Here is a 24,323-nt window from a genome sequence, read left to right as displayed (position 1 = left end):
TGCTCCACTGCCTGACTCCAGCCCAGTCTTACACAATCAGATCCCAGCAGCAGCTAGATGACATGATGGATATGCTGTATTTCCAGATACCCTCTGGCAATATCTGCCTGTAGGTGTGCTCAGGTGTTAGGCTGCTCAGGTAACTTCCTCTGGGTTAAATGTTCTCTGGAGGGGGACACACAGGACTGGGAGTGCAGTCTAAAACAGAGAACAAACGGGAACATGATGTTCTTTCAGTGGAATTGCTGGCAGGATTTGCTAAGCTTTCATAAGGGCAAGGCAGCACTCTTCTTTCTCCTACAAAATTGCCCCTGGAGGAAGGTGATGACAAAGAGAATTTCTCTTGTCCACTTACTGATTTAATCTGATTTCTTCCTGTTTTTTTGAGCATCTGGAAAAAGCCATGAGTAATGTGATGACAAAGTTCAGCCTTTGTTCTGAGGCAGAGGATGTCAGTGACTCTGCAGACCTGGGGCACTCTGTCATCCCCAGCCCGCACGTGCAGAGGGGGCTGGTCTGCTCTCTGGGCTTTGCTTTCTCCTGAGAGCCCGAGGAACAGCAACCACTGCTGCCTGACCTGTCGCCTTATGACCTTTCAGGTGGGTGCTGAGCAGTGCCAGCAGGCCCAGACGTGCATGGGGATGGTCCTGCAGGAGTGTGGGTGGGAGCAGTGCACAGTGAGGGGTGCACGCTGCTACGGCTGTGCACATCCTTGAGCATCAGGAATGTGGAGATGTGTTTGTGTTGCAGGATCGCTGGTGTGGCTGTCAGTGGGTAAACTGGTCTCTGCTTCCCACCTGCAAAACAGAATGAGTATTGCTAGCTGCAGAGGATGTAGGGTGGCATTGCTGTATGATGCTTAATCTGCAGAAGGTTTTGAGATGCTCTGTGTTGAGCTCAGTGATTCCAGCAGGACTTGTCTGTGTCTGGCTTTGCTGGTGCAGAGCAGAACTGCTGCGGTTGAAGAGGAGACAGACATTATCAGAATGCACCAACACCCACATCAGAGATTGCCACACGTCGCTGTGTTGGTGCCATGCACACAATGAAGGAGGGCTTGTGAATAAATACATTTTTTGTCATCTTAAAATATCTGATAGAGGGAGATAGAAAGACCTCTTGCAGCAACTTCTCTGTTTCAGAGCAGTCACAGCAGATGACCTGAGAAAACTAGCTATCATATACCATATCATGCCAATAAGTACCTCTTGCAGTTTTTCTAAGCCTCTATAGTCAGCTGTGTGTGCAGGATAGATATGACTGGATTATTATAGTCTGTCATTTCAGCATGAATTCAGACACTCTGTTAAGTGAGTATTATTTAATAGTCTGGAAGAAGCCTTTGGAGCTGTTATTATCTCTCATGTAAATGCACGTTAAAGCAATTTGAACAGGCGAATCATCTTGCTGAGGGACTATATCCCTCCAGTGGGAAGGCTGAGTGGTTTAAACTGTGCCACAGCAGAGCTACCTGTCCCTGGAATGGTAAATGTCAGGCTGCTGTGAGCAATGGCCAAGCTGCTGCTTAGGCTGCGGCCATGTGCTTAGGGATGCAGAGGAAACAGCCTTTCTCGGGGGGGACCAGGATAAATAAATTTAACACAAACTTTTGACCTGCTATCAGCCAATCTGCATGGGCTGACTGCATCAGTTGCCTCATTGCAGCGTGAGACAGCTGTGTGCTGCCTGTGGGCAGGGAAAATGCTCAAGGTCCAAAAAGGATCCTTTGGGAAACCCCTGGGTTTGGAGGGCTGGGAGCTGTGGGGAGGGAGCCACTGTCAGCAGGTAGCAGCAAGACATGGAGAGCAGGTGGGGAGGAGGGATAAAATCCCACATGGCACAAAGCTGCTTGCTGGGGATGTTGCTCCAAGAGACCTCCATGGCAGGGCAAAGGAGGCTTTGGAATTGCCATAGGAGTAGGTTACATTTGTGCTGGCTTTCCAAGCCTGCAACCTGCGCCCGGACCTGACCACAGCCGCCCTCCAGAGCAGGCAGCAGCCCCCGCTGCCTCGTGATATTATTATTTTTTTATTTGCCTCAATAAAAATCTGTGAGTCATTAAGTGCTTGTCATGTTTTGATACGTGGATCAGGAACTGATCAATAGCCAGCCAAATTTAATAAAAAGGAGCTCTATTCTTGGGGAATGAGCTTGTTACCATGCCAACTATCGATCTTTTCTGACAGGCTCTGTAAGTCACAAAATGGGGTCCTGATGGTACGTTGGTTTCCCTGCCTGCCAGAAAGGGTGTTGGTTGCAACCTCTGTGTCTAAAAGACTTCAGAGAAAGCCCTGCTTTCTAATACTGCCTCTATGTAATTCTTTGGCAAAGGTTCTAGATTGCCTGGAGCTAGTGGAAATCATCTAAAGGCTTTATTTTTCTTACTCTAAGGTGGTGGAAATATAAGACAGACGGTAGCAGAGCTCTGGTTTTGTACCAGAGCCTCACAAGGCAAGGAGGGATGGAGCCCAGTGCCAGTCCACACCCCTGCCTCACTGATGCAACCACCCCCTGGTTCCTGCAGCCAACATCCCAGAATTCTTCCTTGCAATTTTAATAATATGAGCCAAACAGTATTAAATGGCACCGAAACCATCCCCTGCCAGGTGGACTTCTCTAGCTGATCATGGTAAGCAGGTAAGATTTACATCGTGAGGAAGAGGGATGTTCTGCAGAGTCCTTCAGGTCCCAGAATTTAATGTTGAAGATGTCACCAAAGTCACCTGGGGAGCAGGAGATCATTGTGATTCCTTCATGCTTTTCCAGGCTGTGTACTGTAGAAAGCTTATTGTGATTTGACCTTGATATTAGCCCTGCCTTTGGTGGGGGCTGAACTCGAGACCTCCAGAGGTCCCTTCCAGCCAGCATTTCTCCTATATTTCATCTCAGAGATGTGATGTAAGATCTAACCCCAAAATGAAAGTGCAACTAGCTTTTTTGGCTATTCAGACATGGAGGGCAATATGAACAGACATCAGACTCTGAATTTTTCTCAGAACTATTTGTGTATCAGAGGTGCCAGAACAGTCCTGGTCACAGGGCTACATGAGGCAGGTTATTGAGCAGAGCTCTTTGACTGCAATTACCAGAAAGGTCACCAGCAGCAAGGGCCTGCCCTTGTGTCTGCTCTTGGCATTCCAACTCCTTGGGTTTAGCACATCTCAAACTCCCTTTTTCACATCTCCTTCTTTCAAAGATTTTCCTCTAGTAAAATTCAGCAGCCGTCTCCATGGGTTTTGTTAGCATGAGTTGTTTAATGGAAAGGTCCTTTTAATATATGACAAAAGTGAAAGACTTCAGGACAGTTTAACAGAACCATAGAATTATTTAGGTTGCAAAATCTTCCTAAAATCATCAAATCCAGCAGTTAACCCAGCACTGCCTAGTCCACCACTAAGCCATATGCCCAGGTGTCACGAGGTCTTTTAAATACCTCCAGGAATGGAAATTCCACCACTGCTATGGGCAGCCTGTGACAGGGATTGAGAATTCTCACAGTGAATAAATGTTTCCTAATCTCTAGTCTAAAACTCCTCTGACACAATTTGGTGCATTTCCTCTCATCCTGTCACTCGATGCCTGGGAGAGGAGATTGACCCCCATCTGGGTACAGCCTTCTGTCGGGTAGTTCCAGAGAATGGGAAGGTCCCTGCTGAGCCTCTTCTTGTCCAGGTGGAACATCCCCAGCTCCCTCAGCTGCTTCTCACCGCACCTGTGCTCCAGAGCCCTCATCACCAGCTCCGCTGCCCTTCTCTGGAGCTGCTCCAGCAGCCCAGCCCGGCCTCTGTGTCCCCGCAGCGCTGTGGCAGCGCAGCGAGCGCCGAGCAGAGGGCGGAGCAGCCCTTTCAGCAGGATGTGTGCGTGCCAGATTGCAATCTGCAATCAACGCCTTAAAACTGAGTGAAAGTTGGGTTTGGGATTGCAGACCCCTTCTGCCTGGGCAGAACCGGGGATGGTTTTAACTCCAGACTGACTGGATATGGTGTTCCTCTCGCAGTTTGTCATGGAGCCTTGCAGACCCATGAGAGCAGCGGGGATGCGCGGGGCGGGGATGCGGGGCAGAGATGTGCGGGGCACAGATGCGCTCCCTGCGGCCGCTGCCCCGCTCCAGCCGGCAGAAACAGCCCTGCGGGCTCGGCGGAATGCAAACCGCGGGATAACCAGCTCGGAAAACACCTTCAGCTCCAGAGAGACAGCTGCCAAAAGCAAGCTGGGCTGGCCAGCGCTGGCTCTGCGGGCAGCTGCCTTCCCTTCCCTTCCCTTCCCTTCCCTTCCCTTCCCTTCCCTTCCCTTCCCTTCCCTTCCCTTCCCTTCCCTTCCCTTCCCTTCCCTTCCCTTCCCTTCCCTTCCCTTCCCTTCCCTTCCCTTCCCTTCCCTTCCCTTCCCTTCCCTTCCCTTCCCTTCCCTTCCCTTCCCTTCCCTTCCCTTCCCTTCCCTTCCCTTCCCTTCCCTTCCCTTCCCTTCCCTTCCCTTCCCTTCCCTTCCCTTCCCGGACCCCAGCGCGGGCAGGACGGAGCTCGGCGCTGCCCGAGGGTTTGTGTTTTCCCACATTTGAGGGGCCTGCTCTGCAGTTTTGAAGATGCATCCACAGCCTCACAGCACATCGTGATTTGGCTGCGAGTTGAGCCGAGTGTGTATTATCTCGGCAGACTCATGGTGTGCATCTCCTCCCCATCTAATATATCTGAACATACAGCGAGGGTTTTACAGACAAGATAATGTGTTTTGGCTGCATGAAATAGTTGTGCTATTCCTATAGGAGAAAAATTTAATTTTGCTCTGAATTCCTCTATAACCAGACAGCTCCCCATTTATATCCTGGGTAATAAATCAAAGCAACATGAAGTCTTGTGCATGGAACTGAAGTGGTTTCTTAAAGCAAATTTGGCAGGAAATAAGTCATCATCATAAAAAGCCAGTTCATTCCTAATATACAATACACCACTAACTCTTTGCTAAAATCTGCGACCAGGCACATGATTGTGTGAAAGATAGAGAGAAATACACAAGCCCTAGCAATGCTGTGTGAGATAGGCCATTTGATTCACTTATCAAAATCACCCATATCTTTATCAGAGAAATCACCCTGTGAGTTCCCTGGCTCACAGGTTTGCAGTGCCCAGGTACTCAAACATCACAAGGGTCATTAGTTTGACTTCATATAAAAATAAGGTCATGCTGGTATCACATCTTCCCTCTGTGTTTTTCCTCTTTCTTCTTGCCTCCTCAACTGATTTTTTTTCTCTCATTTTTTTTCTACCGACTTTCCTTTCTAGTTTCTATTTTTATCGTGCAAACATGCCATGGCAAAGAGATGTAAGCAATGCATAATATATTTGCAGTAATGTATGATTCATTTACTAGCTTTCATAATTAATGTGGCTGTGTTTTACATACACAGTACTTCCTGCATGCATTTTATGATGTGAACACTCTTCAAAAATCTAATAAAATGTAATCCGTTAAAAACAATAGCACTAGTCCTGCGGTGAGATATGTGTGCTGTTTTGCAGCAGCTGCAGAAAGAACTTGGTGCCAAGTTTCTAGTCTAAACACCATTTTTTTTTTTTTGCTGCTGTTTTATGCAGCTCCTAATTCTCAAGGTGGAAATTATTATAATTATATATATTACTATAGTGATACCACAGTTGCTCTGAGTATAATTTGCTTTCATACCCTGAAAACTTTCCAACCCAAATAATCTTTCTGTCTGCTCTCTGGAGTTCAATAAAAAATACAAAATGATGCTGAATTTATGAAGAAACGTATCAGAACTATACAACAGCATCTGTAAAATATTGGCTAAATAATGCCAACATCTGCACCTCAAAAAAATTCATTCTTGCCTGGGATTTAGTGAGGCTGAAAGCACACTCAGCTTCATCCTCTGGGCCCCAGAACCCTGTTTCCAAAGGTATTTATCCATCTAATTTCCAACAACATCAGCAAAAGTTGGGAATGGCTGTAGAGCTCAGGCCATGCACTCTATTTAAACATTATTTTCTTCCCGATGAGGATTTGAGGACCCCAAATTAATTTTCACCCCACGAAAAAGAAATCCAGCATGGCCATTTGTACTCTGTTCCTTGACATACTGTCGCAGGTGGACAGATTTGGAAGGTTTTGGTTTCCTATCTTCACATTAAAAGTGTGTGTAAAATGATTTGCAGCAAGAAAATCTAAACTTTTGAAGAAGGCAATCTAACATGAATGTATTGAAAATTCAAAATTTATATGAGAAATTGATATAATTTCCAATGTAAAGCTAGAAATCCTGTTTCCATCTCTCCAGATACCAATCCGATGTTTTGCCTGCTTTCCTCCAGCTGAATCTTCATTAAAGCCAAGGGGCACAAATCATCCCAGCTCCATGGCAGTGTGGGGTTGGGGGATTTACTCTGGTCTAAGCTCTGACCCCCAGCCTGGGTGGGAGCAGCCACATCAGGCCCGTGCTGCCCCACCTTAGCACTTCACAGCTGCACAGTTCATTCCTAATATACAATACAATATACACCCGCTCAGCGCTGCCTCAGCTGCCGGCAGGTGAGGGGCACCGCCGGCTTGAGGAAATTAAACCTGGGCATGGAACTGAGGGGATGAGCTTTGCAGGGCATGGTTGTGTATGGAAGGAAAGTGCAGCATTTTGTGCATGCTGCTGGTTGGAACAGCAAAGGGACAGCTGCACTTCCAGCATGACTCCAGTGCACTGGTTTACTGCACTTGCATCGTCAGGCTTTCTCTGAAGTATTTGACACAGACATTTCTTTCAAAAGTACTTAAGCTTTGCTTTTGGGCTGTCCTGTGTCCCTCGCAGTGAAAGTTTCCCTGCTGGAGCAGCTGGCTGTGCTGTATGGGGAGCTTTGGGTAACCTGCAGATAATTCGTGCAGGGGCTGATGCTGCTGCAAGATGGAGAGTGTGAGTTCCTGGCAGCAGCTGGGCTGGGAAAGCTGCCGTGCTGTGAGCTGCTTCTCTTCCCAAACCTGGCACTAGGGGAGAGGTGGAAAACTGTTCACCTGGAAAAATGAGCTAAAGACGTCACTGCCCAAATCCTATCTTTTAGAGGAATCAATACTTCTGCTGCTGTTGGGAAGTGAAACGCTGCACTGCAGCAGCAGAATGTGATGTGCTGTGTCCCTGTCTAGGGTAAGCATCCCGCACTTTGCATAGCTGGGGGACACCGAGGGGGACACCCAGGGGGACACCCACCCCAGTGCACTCTGTGTCCCACTCGGCCACCTCTCACCTTGCGTGCTGCAGGAAGGGGCTCACAGCAGTAGCAAAGGACACTTGTACAGTGCCCTCCTGGCAATGCGCGAGGCAGCTGTTAAAACGGTTGTTTCTAAGGTTTTCTAGTTCTGACTATGAGCTGGAGTTTATTTTTCCCCCTGAATTTGAGGAGGTTGATTTTAGTGTTGTGTTTGCTGCTTGGATCTTTGGGTTGAAGGTTATCTTGTGTTATTTCTTGCCACATCTTGGATTAGTCTTGCATGCTTATTTTTACCTTTGGGGTTTAGGTGTTCTTTTGGTGGTTGCCTTTAAAAAAAAAAAAAAAAAAAGAACATTTGCTAAAATAATTATTTAGAGAAGAAAAGCCAAGTAAAGCCAAGTAAGTGTATCTCTGTATTGTGAAGGTTCAGGAAATGCAAAGCTACGGAGGGGGGAGGGATCAAGCATTTTGAAACAGCAATATTTGAAAACTGTTTTAAAGTGAATCTTTTCAGTATTGGAGACCCAATAACAACTTCTTTGGCAGGCTTGTGCAGGTGATGCTAAAGCTTTCCTGGCACCTGCCTCTGTACCTGTTCTGCTGTGATTCCATGAGGTGCCTTTGCTGCAGGGTCCCTTCTCCTTCTGCCAACAAAGCTGTGGTAGGGCTGCGCCCCTGGGCAGGCAGAGCACCCGTGGCGTGTCTGTGCTGAGCCCCGGGGTGCGGCAGCAATGGCAATATTTCTGATTCACGGCATGTGACACAGGGTCTGTGCTGGCACTTAGGCTGGCCCACGAGCGGGGCTGGTGCTCAGCGTGGGGAGCTGCCCCCAGCCCCAGCCTGCCGAGTGCCGCATCTGGCACTGCCCTTCCCTTCCAGGGCCTTTGGTGTCCTAAACGGGCGAGACGCGTGCCGATCCAGGCGCCTCCTGTCCCCTGCAGCCCTCCAGCTGCAATCCCTGCCCCTGCAGCCCCCTCCTCTCAGCGCGTTCCTACTCACACCCCCGAGAGCCCCGGCCCCAATTCTGCCCTCTGGCATTGGGTGAAGGGGCACAAAGTCCCCTTGGGCAGAGATCTGGGGAGGGAGGAACAGTGTGAGTCTCCCAGAAATGCAACGGCAGCTCTGGCACACGTGTGGGGCTCTGCGTGGTCCCATCTCATGATCCTGAGGGCGGCTCAAAGCATCGCTTTTGGGGAGGGTCAAAGAGACAAATTTTGGGGGGAAGGCGGAAATGCAGGACAAAAGGGAGACCTTTCCTCTGCCTGACGGGGAGGAAATTAAAAAAGAAGAATGCTACTTAGGGGGGAACACAACGGGTGAGGCTGGAAGCCACAGACCCCCGTGCGGGATGAGGAAGGGCTGTGGCATTGCCGGCAGCGTTCCCTGCTCGCCCCCACTTCCAGCAAGCGCCGTTCCGGGGGTCCTGGGATGGGGGGACTCGGGGGTTATGGGGTTCCCCGGCCCCGCTGCGGGCGAGCGGGATGGGCGCAGGGGCTTCCCACGGATGCGGAGCAACAACGCGGATGCCCGACAGCTTCTTCCTGCAGGGCAAATGGGAGGGCATGGGGTGGCTCCCGGCATCGAAGTGGCAGGTATTGAAATAATATAAAATAATATATATTATATATATTTAGTTTTTCCCCCTGCACCAGTATGCCACAGGTCCATTTGCACCTGTAATTCTCTTTTCAGGGTGGGTGTGATGCAGCAGCCGCTACCGCCTCAGAGTTAAACGAGAAATAAAATAGAAATAAATGCCTGCATCCGCCCCGTTTTTAAGGCAAATAACAAAATAATTTCGTGTCTCCCGGTACAGCCAAACCAGCGCAATGACCATGGGAGACCCCAAAGTCTGGGGAGAAGGGGCAGTCTTTTCCCGCAAACGAGCGGTGCGAAATCTTGTGAGATAAAATGATGGAGGAAGGTGGGGGATCTCTGTAAATACGTTGAGCATCGGCAGTCTTTATGCTCAGGTCGCCTTGGAAGGCGGAGGGGCGTCGGGGATGGCCGTCCCTCCCGACTCCCCTTCCTGTGGTCTCTGACATGGTCACATCAAAGGACCCGCCGGGGAGATCTGTGCACGACCGAGTCCATGAAATTTGAGCCTGGAAAGAGATACAAAACCAGATGATATTGATATATTACTGAACAGAGGAATATTGGATGTGTCTGTACGTGCGCGATGCCAGAGGTTTGCACAGTTTGTCTGGAAACGCCCGGAACTGGAGGCGGGTTTTAATAAAAACCATTTGCCACTTGTCTTCAATTAGGGTCTAGAAATTCAGCAAAAAGAAGAAATGTCTATTTTTTCCCTCACTTGCTGTTGGGATCAAGAGGTAAACGCGGCGCCCCTGCAACGATTTCGGGGCTGCGCGTTACAGGAGAGAGGCAATACCGGCGGTACTGTCGCGATCCGTGTCGGTGCGGCTCCTGTCCCGACACGCAGCCGGCCGCGCTCCGCCCTTCCCCGCCCGGAGCGGGACCCGCGGGGGCTCGGGAGCGGCGGGACGGGGACGGCGGCTCCGGGGGCGCGGGGGCTGCGCCGGGGCTCCCCTCGGCCGGGCGTGGAAAGGTCGGGCGCGTTCCAAGGTGGGGCGTCCTTATTATTGCACAGCGCTCTGGGGAGAGCCCCGAGCCGCGGAGCATCCTGGCAGCCCTTCCCGGGCAGGTGATGGGCACCGCGGCGAGCCAACCCCCACCGCCACCCCCGGCCCCAATATCCCCTGCATCCTCGTGTCCGTGACAAATAGAGGCAACGTGAGACAGGAAAAAGGGAGGAGGGAGAGAAAGACACGCACACAATAGCCAGGCAAATTGTTAATAACTCCGGCGTTTGGGGAAGCCGGTACTGTAACTGCGCTCTCATCAGTCACCGCTCCTGAAGTGATAGTAAAAATGCATCTAAACATGCTGCGGTGTGATATATAAAAGCACAGCGGGATGAGCTGCTTTCCAAAAAGGGACTTGGTGATTGGTTATGCCTTGGCATGATTGACAAGAGCTTAGTTTGGTAAAGAGAAGACACGCAAGCTTTCACAGCGGGATTTCTTTTCTAAAATATATCACACTAGCCTTTGAAAAGCGCCGCACACTATAAGGGAAATAAGGTTGCTTTATAGTGCGCTGACATTTCTTTAAAACACAACTAAGATCAAAAAAAGAAATAAAATGTGTTCCAAACACAATGTTTTAATTAGTTTATTCTGTGCATTTGCTTTTATCTGGTGTATATATCACGGATCCCCACCCTTTAATTAAAACAACTGGCTGCCTATACAACAACATAGACAAATGCTTAACTTTCTCCTTTGTAGCTACAAGCAAACTCAATTTACTACGGCTCTCAGAAGAGTTTTTAAAATAAACGTGGACTCCTTGAAAGCTATTGGGGAACGGCCGAAGGTAGAGAGAAATGGCTGTTTCCTGGCTTTGAAAACTTGAGAGGATGTGGAGTGTCGCGGGCAGCCCTGCCCGCAGCGCTCACCGCCGGCCCCGCGGGCTCGCAGCCCCGCCGAGAGAATTGAAACGCAGCGAGGGCACAGAGCTGCCTTCATCTGGGCTGCCATGGGGCTTTCCGTTTGCTTGGTTGCGTTTTGGATTTATCTTGGTTTCTCTCTCTTGATCTCTTTCTTTCTTTTATTTTCTTTTTTTTTTTCTTTCTTTCTTTTTTAATTTTAATTTTGGTGCAGTCCTCATCGAAGCCCAGGTTGCCGCAAGCCCTCCCCCCCCGCCGGCACTGCCCGCTCCGGGTTTGGTCACTTGAGGCACCTTTTCCACCGCCGTCTGCCCCGCCTCTGCCCGACAAGGTTCTCGTTACGGAACTGATTCTCCGGCTCGGGGAATAAACGTCCTTTAAAAGGCTTCGGCTCCTTCACCCCGTGGCAAGCACATCGTTTACAGGCGGGTTCACCGTCCCGCGGGGGCCGCGGCTGCCCCCAGCGCCCGCAGAGCGGGGCCTGGGGCGTTCCATAGCGAGAATGGAGCAGGGAGGGAGTCAGACCCGAGGGGGCGTCTGCGTGGGGATATCGGCAGCAAGAACAGAGCCGGCTGCCCCCGAAGCCCCGCGGGCACAGGCAGCGGATGAACAGCCCGGTGCCAGCCCGGAGCCGCGCACAGGGGGACCCTGGGGCAGAAGCCCTCGCCCCACCCGCACCGCTCGATTCACCCGCCTTGGCCCCAAAGCTTCGAGCGGGTTTTGCCGGTGAAAGCGGCTCCTATTGCAGGGTTATTTAACCCAGGGAAGCGTGCGAGGGCTGAGCCCGGTTCCCCTGGGCGCCACGGCCGCCCAGCCCCGCTGACCCACGGCGCCCGGGGCGGCCGGAGCCCGTCGGGGCTGCGGGCTGGAGGGGCCCCGGAGCCCCCGGAGCCCTCGTTGGCCAAACGAGTGGGACGGGGGCGAAAGGAGGAGAGGGTCAGACCCACAGCTGTGCGGGGGCACCGCCTGGCCCAGGGAGGAAAAGAACACAAGAGAAAAAGGGATGCGCAGGTCACCCAAGGGGACCGTCGGGGATGTGTCCCGGGCCGGAGAGCGAAGGGGAGCTTGGTTCTTTCCCCGACACCTTGGGGAAACCCCCGGCCTTTGCGGGAGAGTCTCTGAACGATGCGGCCGGAGAGGGGATGGCGAAAGACGAGCCGTGGAAAATTGTCGTTTTAATTGCTTAAAATATTTAAATCGTCCAACACCTTGTTCCAACACATCATCCGGGCTGGCGAAATCGTGTCCCCGTCTTACTGGAATGCCGGCTGCGGGAGACGCCCACGGTGCCCGCTGCCCGTGTGCCCGCCGATGCGCGGGGCCGCACTTGAGGGCGTGAGCCGAGCCCCGGTGTCGGGCCCACCTGAGACCCCCTCAGATCCCACCTAAGACCCCCTCAGATCTCACCCGAGACCCCCTCAGATCCCACTGAGCCCTGAACGGCTCCGCTCCGGGCAGTCCCGGCCGCGGCAGCTCCCGCCCGGGGCCACACGGAGGGCGAGTCCCGCTGCCCACCCTGCAGCTCCGGCCGCGGCTGTGCCCAGTGCTGGGGGAGAAGAGCTGGCAGCGAGAGGAAACCCCGCGTTCTCCCCTGGGACTCCCGGCAAGGAGAAGAGCGCTGGAGCCCCGGCACCCCCGGGCTGTCCCCGCAGCCGCCTCAGGGACCCGCAGCAGGCTGAGGACGGTGCCCAGGATGGGCTGGAATCTGCTTCCCGGAGCTCGGCATCTCCCCGGGGGTGACCCTCGGCAGCTAGAGACCGCTGTTTAGAGCCCCTGGGGGTGCCGGCTCAAACGGGGCGGCTTGGCCCCGGAAAGGGGTTTAGTGCCGGTGTTTACACCTGCTGTGAGGCCCCGGGGAGAGGGCGGGAGCGGGGCTGGTGCCGGGACAGAGCCCCGTGCCTGCCTGCCTGCCCCACATCCTTTGTGTCTGCCCCACATCCCCCGTGCCTGCCCCATATCCCCCGTACCTGCCTGCCCCACATCCCCCGTGCGCGGGCAGGGCCGGGGGCAGCGCGGGGCTCGGCGGCCGTCGGGGCCGGCCCGGCCGCTCCGCAGCGCCGCCCCGCGCCCGGCCCCGCCAGTCACCGGCTGAACAACCGGGGCGAGGGCTCCTCCCGGGACAACCCCTCCTTATTCTTCCTCCCGCTTTATCCCCTTCGGCTCCTCGGAGAATCTCTGCATGTCAAACCCCAACTCAGCACGACCAGGGTCACCCGTCGGGGCCTCTCCGTCCCACAGGTGCTCGCCATTGGGCGGGGAGCGTCTGCCCAGCCTCGCCCGGCTCCCGGAGAAAGGCCCGGGGCAGGAGGCGGTCGCGTACTGCGGGCGCGGGCTCGGAAACAGCCGGGGCGAAAAGGCAGCGGCCTCGGCACGCCGGGGAAGGGGCGGCTCTGCCCCGGCAGCCGCTGCCGGCCCGGCGGCTCCCGAGGCCGGGATGCCTCCCCGGAGCCCTGGGCTTGCGGTTGCCCCTCAGGGCTCAGTCACGCAGAAAGGCTGCCTAAAGTCTGTGTCCCCCGCAACAGCGGGACAATAGAGCCACCTTTCGGGTCACAGGTCACCTCCTCGCTGATTGAGATATTCGCCTCTTCCCCCCAGCCTCTCTGCTCCTCGGAGGCGGGGGGGGTTCTCAAGGGGGCGGCCGGAGGGTGCGGATGCTCTCGGCCGGGCAGGGGCGCCGAGGCCCCGGCTTCCCCCCTGCCCGGTTTGCACTGTTCCTCCCACCGATGGCTTAGCGAGCGGTAGGGGATGGGGGAGATGAGGAGGGGTGCTTCCCCCTTCCAGAAGGTGGCCCTTCCTGGGGTGACTCCGGTGCGTGGGCACCCCAAGGTGCAGGAGCCGCTTCAGCTCCCCGCAGGGCTGCGACACCCGTTGTTCCCTACTCCTGGGTTTGCCTCGCCCCCATTTGGGCGGCAGGGCACAATTTATTCTGCAGCACTTGAACCGGTCCTTGCGGTTTTCCCACTCGCTTCCGAGCCTGATGCATATTTCCCGCGCAGCTGAACGGTTATCTTCATTTTAGGGGGGAAACTTCTCCCATCACCACAACACGAGCAACAGATCCTGGTGCCCGGGCGAGGTTGCCAGCGTCGGTGCCAGCCCGGCTCCCCGGGGTGCAGGATGGAGCCCGCTGGCACCTACGTTTCCTCGCCACTCCGGTCTTTCTGCCTGCCTTCGTCTGGCCTTTGATATTCCTCGCCCCCTCCCCTTGCCGAAGTTCAGACCTGTTTACTCCAGCCCGGATCTCTGAAGTTCAAATGTACATGTGCTTCCCTCTCCGTTGAGTGACAGCTACAATGGAAATGTCTCGTTCGCTCCTGGTTTGCATATAATTACACCGGAGATGCAATATGTTTATGGCAGGAGAAAAACTACTTGTCTTTACGCTTGTTAAGGATATTCATTTAACCGCGATACAGCGCGGTTTAAAAGCTATTTAGGGTGGATGGAATATTCCTCTCGCCGCCGGCTCGTAGCTCGGGTGGACTTTTGTTGCTGTTATCCCGAGTTTGTTCTGCCTTTTCCTCGCATCCTCGGTGTAAGGGACGAGGGAAATCCACGGACCCACAGACCTGCCACTCCTGGGGCCGGTACTGAAAGTTCACCTGCCCCAGCCCCGCTGGAAATCGGCCATAACGGGTGGGCACCCACTGGGGACCGCGTTTTCCTCTGCGCTGGAGGGCCCGGAGCTCGCGGTCTCCTCCCTGGCACGGCTCTCCGGACCGGGCCCGCGCCCAGCCCCGGGCTCTCCGGGCTCCCCGGCAAGCCTGGCACGGAGCTCCCGGCGGGCTCTGGGCACCGAGGCACCCGCAACGCTTCCCAGGGAATTTTACATTTTTGTAGCTCCTAAATTCCAAAAACACTCAAAAGCAAAACAAATCAAAACAAAAAGGTGGGAGAACTGCACAGTATTTGTTCTTGACGTAAAGCAGGGGGTCTTCCTCTGCCTTCCCCTCGCGTTGGGAGCACGGAGGGAAAAGGGAGCCTGCAGACTACTTTTCCGGTTGCTGTTGTTTTCACGTTTGCAATTGAGATAGATTTTAAATAAAAGAGATGAGAGGTACCCTGACTTCTGAAAAATGAATTGAGCCAGAAATACCGCTGAATAAAAATGGAAATTACTGAATTGATAAAATAAAGTACAAAATATATTTTATATATTTCTATATATGTACACATATATTCCGAAAGCTCAGCAAGGGAAAAACAATCATAGGCTATACGGACAATGATTTAAAAAAAACACAAACAACCCCCCAAAATCCCCATCTCGTTTTACACAATTTTTGTTCCCCGAACTGGCAAATTCCAATCAGGAAGCGATGGGCTGTAAATAGTGATAGAACGCCAGTGCGGCTGCTGCCGGGTGAACACACCCAGGTAAAGTTGGCAGAGTAGAAGTGGGAAACGTATAAAAAGAGATTTATAGGTTAATTGGTGTAGCCCGATCCGCGAGTACACAGCTGCTAGGCAGGCTGTGGCCACCAAACCGTCCCGAAACGGGGAGTTCTCGTCCAAAGCTACGATCTCTTCGTTTGTTTCCCGATCCCAAGCCCTCGGGATGTTTTTCTCGAAGACCCGCGTTCGCGCCGTTGCCGACGCTTTAGGCGAAGAACAACTTAAGTTTAATTTTTTTAAAAGCTTCTCGGCCGCGGAGTCGCACTCGCTCCCTCTCTCCGAGCCGGAGGGTTTCCCAGCCCGCACCCACGCCGCCGCTCGGCCACCGGCCCCGGCCCCGGCGCGTCCCCGCACTGGGGACACAGTGCCGCACGTGAGGCCTCTGCACAAGCAGGGGTCAGTCGCCCTCGGTCGCTCCAGGTCGGCGACTTCAGAGGCGCTGCCCTCCCCGACACTCAGCTGACGGGAATAATTGAATTTGCACCCTCTCCTCCGGCTTTTTTTTTTTTTTTTTTTTTTTTCTTTCTTTCTTTCTTTCTTTTCTTTCTTTCTTTGTATTTTTTTTTTTTTTTTAATTTTTATTGTGGGGTGGGTTGTTGTCGAGAAAGCCCTACATGTGCGGGAGGTAATGAATGACCCCGCCGCAGCCCTCCAGAGACAGGCAGGTAGAGCAGGGGAGCAGCAAGGGGGGTGCGGGCCTCGCCCCTCGCCCCCGGGGGCCGCAGGATGCACACCGGCTATCCCGGGCTTGTGACCGGCTATCCCCCGCTTGTGACCGGCTGTCCCGGGCTTGTGACCGGCTATCCCCCGCTTGTGACCGGCTGTCCCGGGCCCTGTCCCGGCTTCCCGGCGCCGGGCTCCCGGCTGAGCCGCGGGCAGGGCTGCGGTCCTGCCGGCCCTCTCGGCTCCCACGGAACGGCCGCGGGTGCGGGGCAGAGCAAAAGGCGGCCCCGACTGCCCCCGGTGGGTCCCCCAGGGCGGGTCCCCGCGCTCCCGCCTCCTGCTCTGCTGCGATCGTTCACCAACGGCAGCGGCGGACTCACCTTCCAACTTTAGGACTGTTCTTGGCGGCTGTGGCCTGGGAAATTTGAGTGTTTGGCGAGTACCGGTGGTATCTCTCGGGGAGATTTTATATCGGCGGCTTTTTTGTGTCTCCCTTTTCTTCTTCTTTTTTTTTTTTTTTTTTTTCCTCTCTCTTTTTTTTTTTTTTTTTTTTTTTTTTTCTTTTACTCACTCCCTACAAACCTTAAAATAAAGAAGACGAAGCCTTTCCCGGGGCTGATTGGGGGAAGAATGTGAAAGGGCCGCGGTTATAAAGCGCTGCTTGAAGCGGGCTCTCAATGCGTCTCTGAACTTGATCAGATTTTACGTTTCCTGCAGAGAGCCGGCGGCGAGCCTGAGACCTGCCCAATAGCCAGACTTGGGGGCTCAGCAGACCTCAGGATATTACAATTACAGCCATCTTTCTTTCTGCCTTTTATTTCCACTCTTGCTCCCCATAGTTCTTTGCAAATGCTCTCCAGAACAGAAAATGAGTGGATTTATAGCGCTGTCTGCAACCGATAATTATTCCAAGGCAGAACGCTTCCCTTGCGAAATAAAATTTTAAAAATTAAAAAAAATAAATAAAGAGGGGAAAATAGAGAAAGAAAGAAAGAAGGAAAAAAATAAGAGAGAGAAAGAAAGAAGGAAAAAATGAGAAAGAGGGAAAGAAAGAAGGATAAAATGAGAGAGAGAGAAAGAAAGAGAGAAAGAGAAAGAAAGGGAGAAAAAAAGAAAGCGAGTAAGAAAGAAAAGAAAATAGGAGAGTAGGCGAAGCCAACCGGGAGCCGCCGTGCCGGGCGCTGCTGGGCGCGCTCCGCGGGCCGGCAGGGGGTGGGGACGGAGCGCGGGGGAAGGGGCTGCCCTCGGCCGGCGGGGTGAGCGCGGCGCGGTCCCGCTGCGCGCCGGGGCCGAGGGGCAGCGGCGGCTCCGCACGCACACTGCGGGCGGTTCTGCTCCCGCGTTTCATCAGGAAAGAATGGACAGAAAAATAAAACAAATATATAAAGTATATATGATTATGTATAAATGTATCTATATATACACATAAATAAAGTCTAAACAGCGTCGACTTTAGCTTTTTTTTAAATTAAATTTTATTTTTGAATCAACGCGGCGGCTTTGCAGCGGCTTTACGGCTCCCCGCCGCGCCGCCTGGGGCGAGCATCCCGCACGGCGTGGGACGGCGCTGTCAGGGCACGGGCGGCGGGACAGCAGCGGGACACGGCGGGACAGAGCGGGACAGGGCAGGACCGGCGGGACACGGCGGGGCCCGGCCGGACGCGCGGGGCCGCCCCACGCGCGGGGCTCCCGCCGCCCCGGGCCCCCCCGGCCGGCCCCGCTCTACCTGCGGGGCGCGCGCGCCCAATCAGCGGCCGCGGCGGCGCGGGGCGCGTGCCAATCAAGCGCGGCGCCGCCAATGGCGCGGCGGGCGGCGGGTCAGGTGACCGGCGGCGCGCGGCTCCCCATTGGCGCGGCGCGGCCTGGCCCGGGGTTGGTTTATGTGCGAGGCGCGGACGGGCGCCCCGTCAGTGCCCCGACGGCGCCGAGCGGGAGCGCGGCTGCCCCGCGCCTCCTCGCCCTGCTGCGCCGCCCTGCCCGGCCCGGCGCGGGGGGCCGGTGGCTGTTTTGGGTTTTGTGGTTTTGTTTCTGGGATTTTTTTAGTGTTTTTTTTTTTTTTGTTTGTTTGGTTTTTTGTTGTTGTTGTTTGTTTGTTTTGTTTTTGGTGCCGGCCGGGGAGTGCTCGCCTCGCCGCCCGCCCGCGGCCGGGACCGCGCCTGCCCGCAGCGGGGGGCGGAGTGGGGGTGCATTTTGGGGTGGTTTTGTACTTTTTTGGGGGCGGGCGGGAGGAGGGGGGGGCGGGCAGGCTGCTGCCGCGCCGACGGCCCCGCGCCCATGACGATGCTGCTGGACGGAGGGCCGCAGTTTCCGGCGCTGGGGGTGGGCGGCTTTGCGGCGCCCCGCCACCACGAGATGCCGGGTCGCGACGCCGGCGGCGGCGGCATGGGGCTGGGCCCCTTCGGGGACTCTTCGCACGCCGCCGCCTTCAAGCTGAACGCGGCCCCGCACGACCTCGCCGCCGGGCAGAGCTCGGCATTCACGCCGCAGGCGCCGGGCTACGCCAGCGCCCTGGGCCACCACCACCATCACCACCACCACGCCGGCCAGGTGCCCTCCTACGGCGGGGCCGCCGCCTTCAACTCCACCCGCGACTTTCTGTTCCGCAACCGCGGCTCCGGCATCGCGGACGCCGCCTCCGGCACAGCGCAGCACGGGCTCTTTGGCGGCTCCCCCGGCGGCTTGCACGGCCCCGGCGGCATCCCGGACACCCCGGGCTACCTGCTCTTCCCGGGGCTGCACGAGCAGAGCCCCAGCCACACGTCCCCCAACGGGCATGTGGACAACGGGCAGATGCACCTGGGGCTGCGCGGGGACCTCTTCGGGCGGCCGGACCCCTACCGGGCCGTCTCCAGCCCCCGTACGGACCCTTACGCCGGCGCCCAGTTCCACAACTACAACCACATGAATATGAATATGGGCATGAACGTGGCGGCCCACCACCACCACCACCACCACGGCCCCGGCGCTTTCTTTCGGTACATGCGCCAGCCCATCAAGCAAGAATTGTCCTGCAAGTGGCTCGACGAGAGCCAGCTCAGCCGGCCCAAGAAGAGCTGCGACAGGACTTTCAACACCATGCACGAGCTGGTGACCCATGTCACCATGGAGCACGTCGGGGGCCCGGAGCAGAACAACCACATCTGCTACTGGGACGAGTGTCCGCGGGAAGGCAAGTCCTTCAAGGCGAAATACAAACTGGTGAACCACATTCGGGTGCACACGGGGGAAAAGCCCTTCCCGTGCCCCTTCCCGGGCTGCGGCAAGATCTTTGCCCGCTCCGAGAACCTCAAGATTCACAAGCGGACGCACACAGGTAAGGCCCGTGTGCGTGTGTCCCCCCGCCGGGACGGGGGGCTCCGAGGGGCTCTGGGGGGCTGCGGGGACCGGCTGGGCCGGCGGCCGCCGGCTGCGCGGCGCTGCCTCCGCTCTCGGCCTCCGCAGCGGAGGGAACCATAGAAATGCTAATGAAATCTCATTTTCGGTGACTTCCGCTCCTGTTTTATTTTTATTTTTAGGCCTGATTGGCGTCTCTTCTAATTAAATCGGCGATACTTTTGTCAAAGTATTTTTATTTGCATCCCCGTCTTTCCTTCAGCCCTCCTGCATGGGTGGAGGGAAGAGAGGGGGAAGGCTGGAAGCAAACGTACTTTGGCTTGTATCCTCGAGTAGGTCTTGTAAAGCTGTCCGAGCCGCTGAATTTATCTCGGGTCTTCTCCTTTCCCAAGCTCGCCCAGCCGCCTTCCCTGCTGGAGCCCAGCGTGGGCCTGGCGGGAGGTGAGTTAAAAGTCATAAAGGCTGATCCAAATTTATCCGACACGTAACAAATCTTGCCGTCCATCTTCCCCTTCTTCATTTGTGGTGGTGCTTGTGCATCCATAAGGTGGGGCGAGCAGGGGCAGCTGCTGTCCTGGGAGGAGGCGGGTGGGGATGGAGAGGGGAATGGCCTCCTTCACCCTCTCTAAATTTCACAGGTGAGAAGCCTTTCAAGTGCGAGTTTGAGGGCTGCGACAGGCGCTTCGCCAACAGCAGTGACAGGAAGAAACACATGCACGTCCACACCTCGGACAAGCCCTACATCTGCAAGGTGTGCGACAAATCCTACACCCACCCCAGCTCACTTAGGAAACACATGAAGGTAAATCACCGCCGTGCTCCAGCCCTTTCCTCCCTGAGCTGGTGTGCTCAGGGCTCATTCCTCCGGGGCAGGGCAGGGCCGAGCTCCGTGTTCCCGGCGCGGCCCGAGCCGTCCCCGCTGTCTGGGCTGTACAGCCCGGGGAAATGGCGTAGTTTCTTTCCGTGCTGCCCCTGGTGCAAGCGCTGCCCGGGTTGCGGAGCGGGGCTCGGTGCGGGCAGGCTGTGCAAGGGCAGGCTCGCCCGTGGCTGCGGCCCCTCGTGCTGGGATGCTGCAGCCGTGTCCGGGGCCACGGCTGGCGCTTGTCGCGGGGCACGGGCTGCCTGAGGGCCGGGCAGGGCCGGCCCGCTGCTCACAGTGCCCCTCCTGCACGGAGGAGCAGCCCAGCGCGGTGGCTGAGGCCCTGAGCTCGCTCCCATCTCTGCCTCTTGGTTTTAGGTGCACGAATCCCAGGGGTCGGACTCTTCCCCTGCGGCCAGTTCGGGGTATGAGTCCTCCACCCCCCCTGCGGTGGGCTCCGCCGGCAGTAAGGACTCCACTAAAACGCCGCCGGCCGCCCTGCAGAGTAACCCCGGCCATAACCCTGGACTGCCCCCCAATTTTAATGAGTGGTATGTGTGAAGGCAGCTGCTGCCCGGCCACAGACTGGACCAAATGCACAGGGAACGAGGAAAGAAAAAGGACAAATCAAGCCAACTGCAGCTCGCTCCCACGGAAATGGAGTTTCCACACCGACGACCGCATAGGGCTACACCTACTTAACTGCCAGGATGTGGAGGGGGGTCTTTTATTATTATATTATAATTATTACTATTTTTTTGCAAGCCCAGACGCTGGACTAGCCATGTCCTTTTCTCAGGATTAGATTTCTCTTCTTTTGTTGTCATTTTTTTTCAGTCTCAGTCGTTTCTTTGATTTTCACCCCCCCCCCCACCTTGCCTGAGTCTCTGTTCCTCCAATTCCCCACTTACTTTATTTTTCCTAATTTCTTTCTTTCTTTCTTTTTCTTTCTTTCTTTCTTTCGGTGGGATGTTGACATGAGGATGAAAATTCTCCTTCGCCTTAGTGGTGATTGTTTAAACTTACAGTCTTAAACCGTGCCAAAGTCCTGTTATGTCTTGAACTTTCCTTTCTAGCTCTCCTGCTGCTTCTTTCTCTGCTCTTCTCTTTCTCCTTCTCTCTCTAAGCATTACACTTGTGAATGTATTCTCGTCTGATGGGGTCGGTCAGTATTTTTCAGGATGAGGATGTGGTGTTTATTCTGCCCAGATTGTGACGTTTAGTATAACAGTTGCCTTTTTGTAATAACTTTTTTTGTAAATACATACCCATGATGCCATATTTATCGTTCGTAATTTAATTATTGATACAAAGTGCCGGGAACTGAACAATATTTATGGGGGAGAAAAAATTGTTTTCTAACAAAAAAATACAAACAAACAAAAAAATTCCAACTCTGTACAGCTTTTGGTTATAACTGCTTTAGCATTAAAAGTTTATTGTTTTGGAAAGAGCCCTTTTTGACCTCCTCCGGGGCACGGGGCAGCCGCGGGTCCCGTGGCGGGCCCGGCCGGCGCTGCCACCGGGGCCGGGCCGTTGTTTTCGAGCCGGCGATGCCGGGGGAAGCCCCCTCCTCGCCGCCACTCTCCGCTGTCCCTTTGTCCCCGCCCTCCACCGCCCAGCGGCTTCGCTGTCCCGCAGCTTCCGAGCGGGCCGAGGTCGGCCCGCGAGCCGGAGCAGCCCCGGGGGCAGGGGGGCCGCCTCGACGGGGCGGTCCCGACGGTGAGTAGCGGGTGAGTACCCGGTGAGTACCGGGCCGGGCGACGCCGCGCCCGGCGCAGCGCGGGGTGCGGGGCCGGGCAACCGTTCCGGACCGGCCTGCCGACACCGGGCTGCTTGCCGCGGGGTGCCCGGGAGGACCGAGCGGCGGGCAGGACTGTCGCCGTTATCGTCTAGTTTGTTTTGTTCTGTTTTTATTTCTGACTAGGATGCTGAAAATCCTTCCCGTCTTCAGGAGAGGAGAGGGATCGAGATCAAACATCTCCCCCGAGAAACTTACCGGCGTCGCACAGGAGCCCTAAGGAAGCAGAGCGACGGTGGAAATCGCGGTGCACCGTGGGCCGGAGGGCGCCGGCTGTCCAGCGGGCCGGCCGGGGCTGCGGCGGGAGCGCCGACGGCCAGCCCGGCCGCTCGGCTCCGCATCCCCATCCGGCAGTAGGGACTTGCCGCGGGCTGAGCCCAGCCCCAGGGACAGGCAGGGACCCGCGCTACGGCCGCCGCACCTTCGCTGACCGGGGAGACCCCAGATCGGCCCGTCTTGAACTTGACGGGGGGCACAGTGGAAGGACGGGGGGTGGCCCATCCCCTCCTCTTGCCGCAGGGGCCGCTCGGGCGAGCAACCCGCGGAACCTTGCATGCTTTGAAATTTACATTGAGCAAATTTATCCTCTCCTTCCTCCAAAGGTAGAAAAAAAAAAAGGAAGAAAGGTTTCTCGGGCAGAAAAGGACAGGAGAAAGGTGGATTGCAGCCTCTGCAGCTGCATAGCTAAAAAAATAATGTCCCCGAGATCCCCACTGGTCCCTTAAAATAGTTCCCTTCGAGGTGTCCCGGCTAGACATGGATCTCTGCTTCTCTTTTGCTGTGAAGTCTTTCTGTCGCTGCGCGCAGAGCCCGGCCCGTGGCTGGACGCGGAGCGCTGCCGGCCCGGCTCCGGCCGGGGTGCGAGCGGGACCGCCCTGCACCGCGGCGGGCGAGGAGCAGCGGAGCCACCGGGGGCCGCCGGGTTTTCCTCGGACACCCACCTGGGTCGTGTCTGCGTTGCTCCGGACCGCGCCAGGCTCGGAAAAGGTGCCGGTAGGCTCGGTTTCGTTACTGCTTTGCTCGGAGCCGGGGAGGCGCGGGGCGCGCTGGGCTCCGCGGGAGCGCCTCGGGACGGGCCCTGCTGCTGTCGGGCCCGGAACGCCGTCCCAGGGTGGGCCCTCTGCCGTGGCTGGGGTTGTCCGGCCTGGGGAGCCGTGGCCGGGAGGATATAGCGTCTCCGAGCCGGGAGTAGCGGCCTCACTGGAGGATCAGTGCAGGGGCCGTTTCTGGCCCCACAGTGTCTCTGGCTGGTCCCCGTGGCTTTGGGCCATGCTGGCCAAGCTGCGCTCCTGCGTGCCCCCACAGGTGCTTCCTTCAACTGGCAGCACTATCTCTGTCATTTTTATAGCCAGGACTTAAAAGCTGCATCCTGGGTCATTTGGTGTGACAGCCGGTCCTCCACCCTCGGGCCTCCCCATCCAGCCAGGGCTTGCAGCCAGTTTGCAGAAGAGTGGAGCAAACTGTTGACTGCACCCCACTGAGGTCCCGCGTCCCCCTAGGCCATTCTGCAGCCCTCCAGAAATGGGGCATGGATTGGCCAGGTGCAGCTCTATGTATGTGTGTGGTATGAGATGAAGCAATGGATTTGGGGTGGGTTTAGAAAGAGCAGGGGACCTGCTTGGCTCTGAAGCGCTTTCACAGCACAGGGTGCAGCACCGTGAGCTGGGGCAGGGCAGGAGGGCCGTGCCTCCCGTTAACGGTGTGTGGTGGGTGCTGGTGCCAGCGCCTCTGCCCCACCGGCTGCTGCTGGCTCAGACTGGCCAGTGACGCCAGAGAAAGGCTGTCTCTCCCTGCAGCCTAGTCCTCGGCTTTCACGGACAAGTAAAAAGGGTTTTTTTTGTAAAAAGAGTTTAAAAGTTCTTATTCCTTACCCTTGCTAGTTGCAGGGAGATACGGAGAGTTCTGGAATGGGAAATACCTTCTTTCCTGGATGTTTTAGGCTGGTTTTGTGAGTTAAGGAGAGACAGCTCATGATTTTCAAAGCCAGGGCCTGGCAGTGAGACGTGTGCTCACAGCTTGGACAAAAACATTACAAAGCTGACCAGGGCAGGACAGCACTGACCGGGCAGGTGCCCTGTTAGCTCAGCTTCTAGTGTGTCGAAAATGGGACTTGTGTCACACCCCAGAAGAGTCCCAGGACTGTTCCCAAACAGGGGACATATTCTGCTGGCCTCTCCCAGCTAGCAGCTCCCTTGAAGTTGCTGTGCTTGCTTGTATGAGCGGGATTAGGTGGATTTGTCCCCAGATAAACACAACTCAGGACCGTTTTCTTAAAGGGGTAATGTTGATTTGTTTGCTGTAAGGAATCTAAGCAGGGGCAGGCGATGAACTGGAGCCATTCCATCTCTACCATGCTTTATGAGCCATGAACGTTTTGATTCCTTTGGTTCATTGTTTTTGCATATCTGTCTCTGTGTCTGGTGTAATCCTCTGAAAAAAATTTCTGTTTCCAAGCCTTGTGCCTGCCATTAGCATGTAGTGGTTGCACACTGTGTGAAGGCAGAGTCCTGAAGGCATTTTGATCAGGTTGTGTTAAAGTGTCTCAGCCTTACAGCATCAGGAATGAAGTTTCTATTACAAATCTGTTTG

General features: G+C 55.4%; 1 protein-coding gene and 1 long non-coding RNA gene across 2 annotated transcripts in view; both read left to right on the top strand.

Annotated features, from left to right (window-relative positions):
• Positions 1 to 24,323, top strand: part of LOC134425857 (uncharacterized) — a 186,225-nt gene that overhangs the window by 72,877 nt on the left and 89,025 nt on the right. The gene's annotated exons all lie outside the window — the stretch shown is intronic.
• Positions 18,016 to 21,298, top strand: ZIC3 (Zic family member 3). The gene is made up of 3 exons (XM_063170960.1): positions 18,016 to 19,054; positions 19,713 to 19,876; positions 20,312 to 21,298. Exons 1-3 carry the CDS (start codon positions 18,016 to 18,018, stop codon positions 20,492 to 20,494), a joined length of 1,386 nt encoding a protein of 461 aa, XP_063027030.1. The 3' UTR covers positions 20,495 to 21,298.

The sequence above is a fragment of the Melospiza melodia genome, chromosome 16 (genome assembly GCF_035770615.1).
Source record: "Melospiza melodia melodia isolate bMelMel2 chromosome 16, bMelMel2.pri, whole genome shotgun sequence".
Classification (NCBI taxonomy): Eukaryota; Metazoa; Chordata; class Aves; order Passeriformes; family Passerellidae; genus Melospiza; species Melospiza melodia.
Note: the sequence above shows the minus strand (reverse complement) of the source record. Positions and strands in the feature narration are given on the sequence as shown.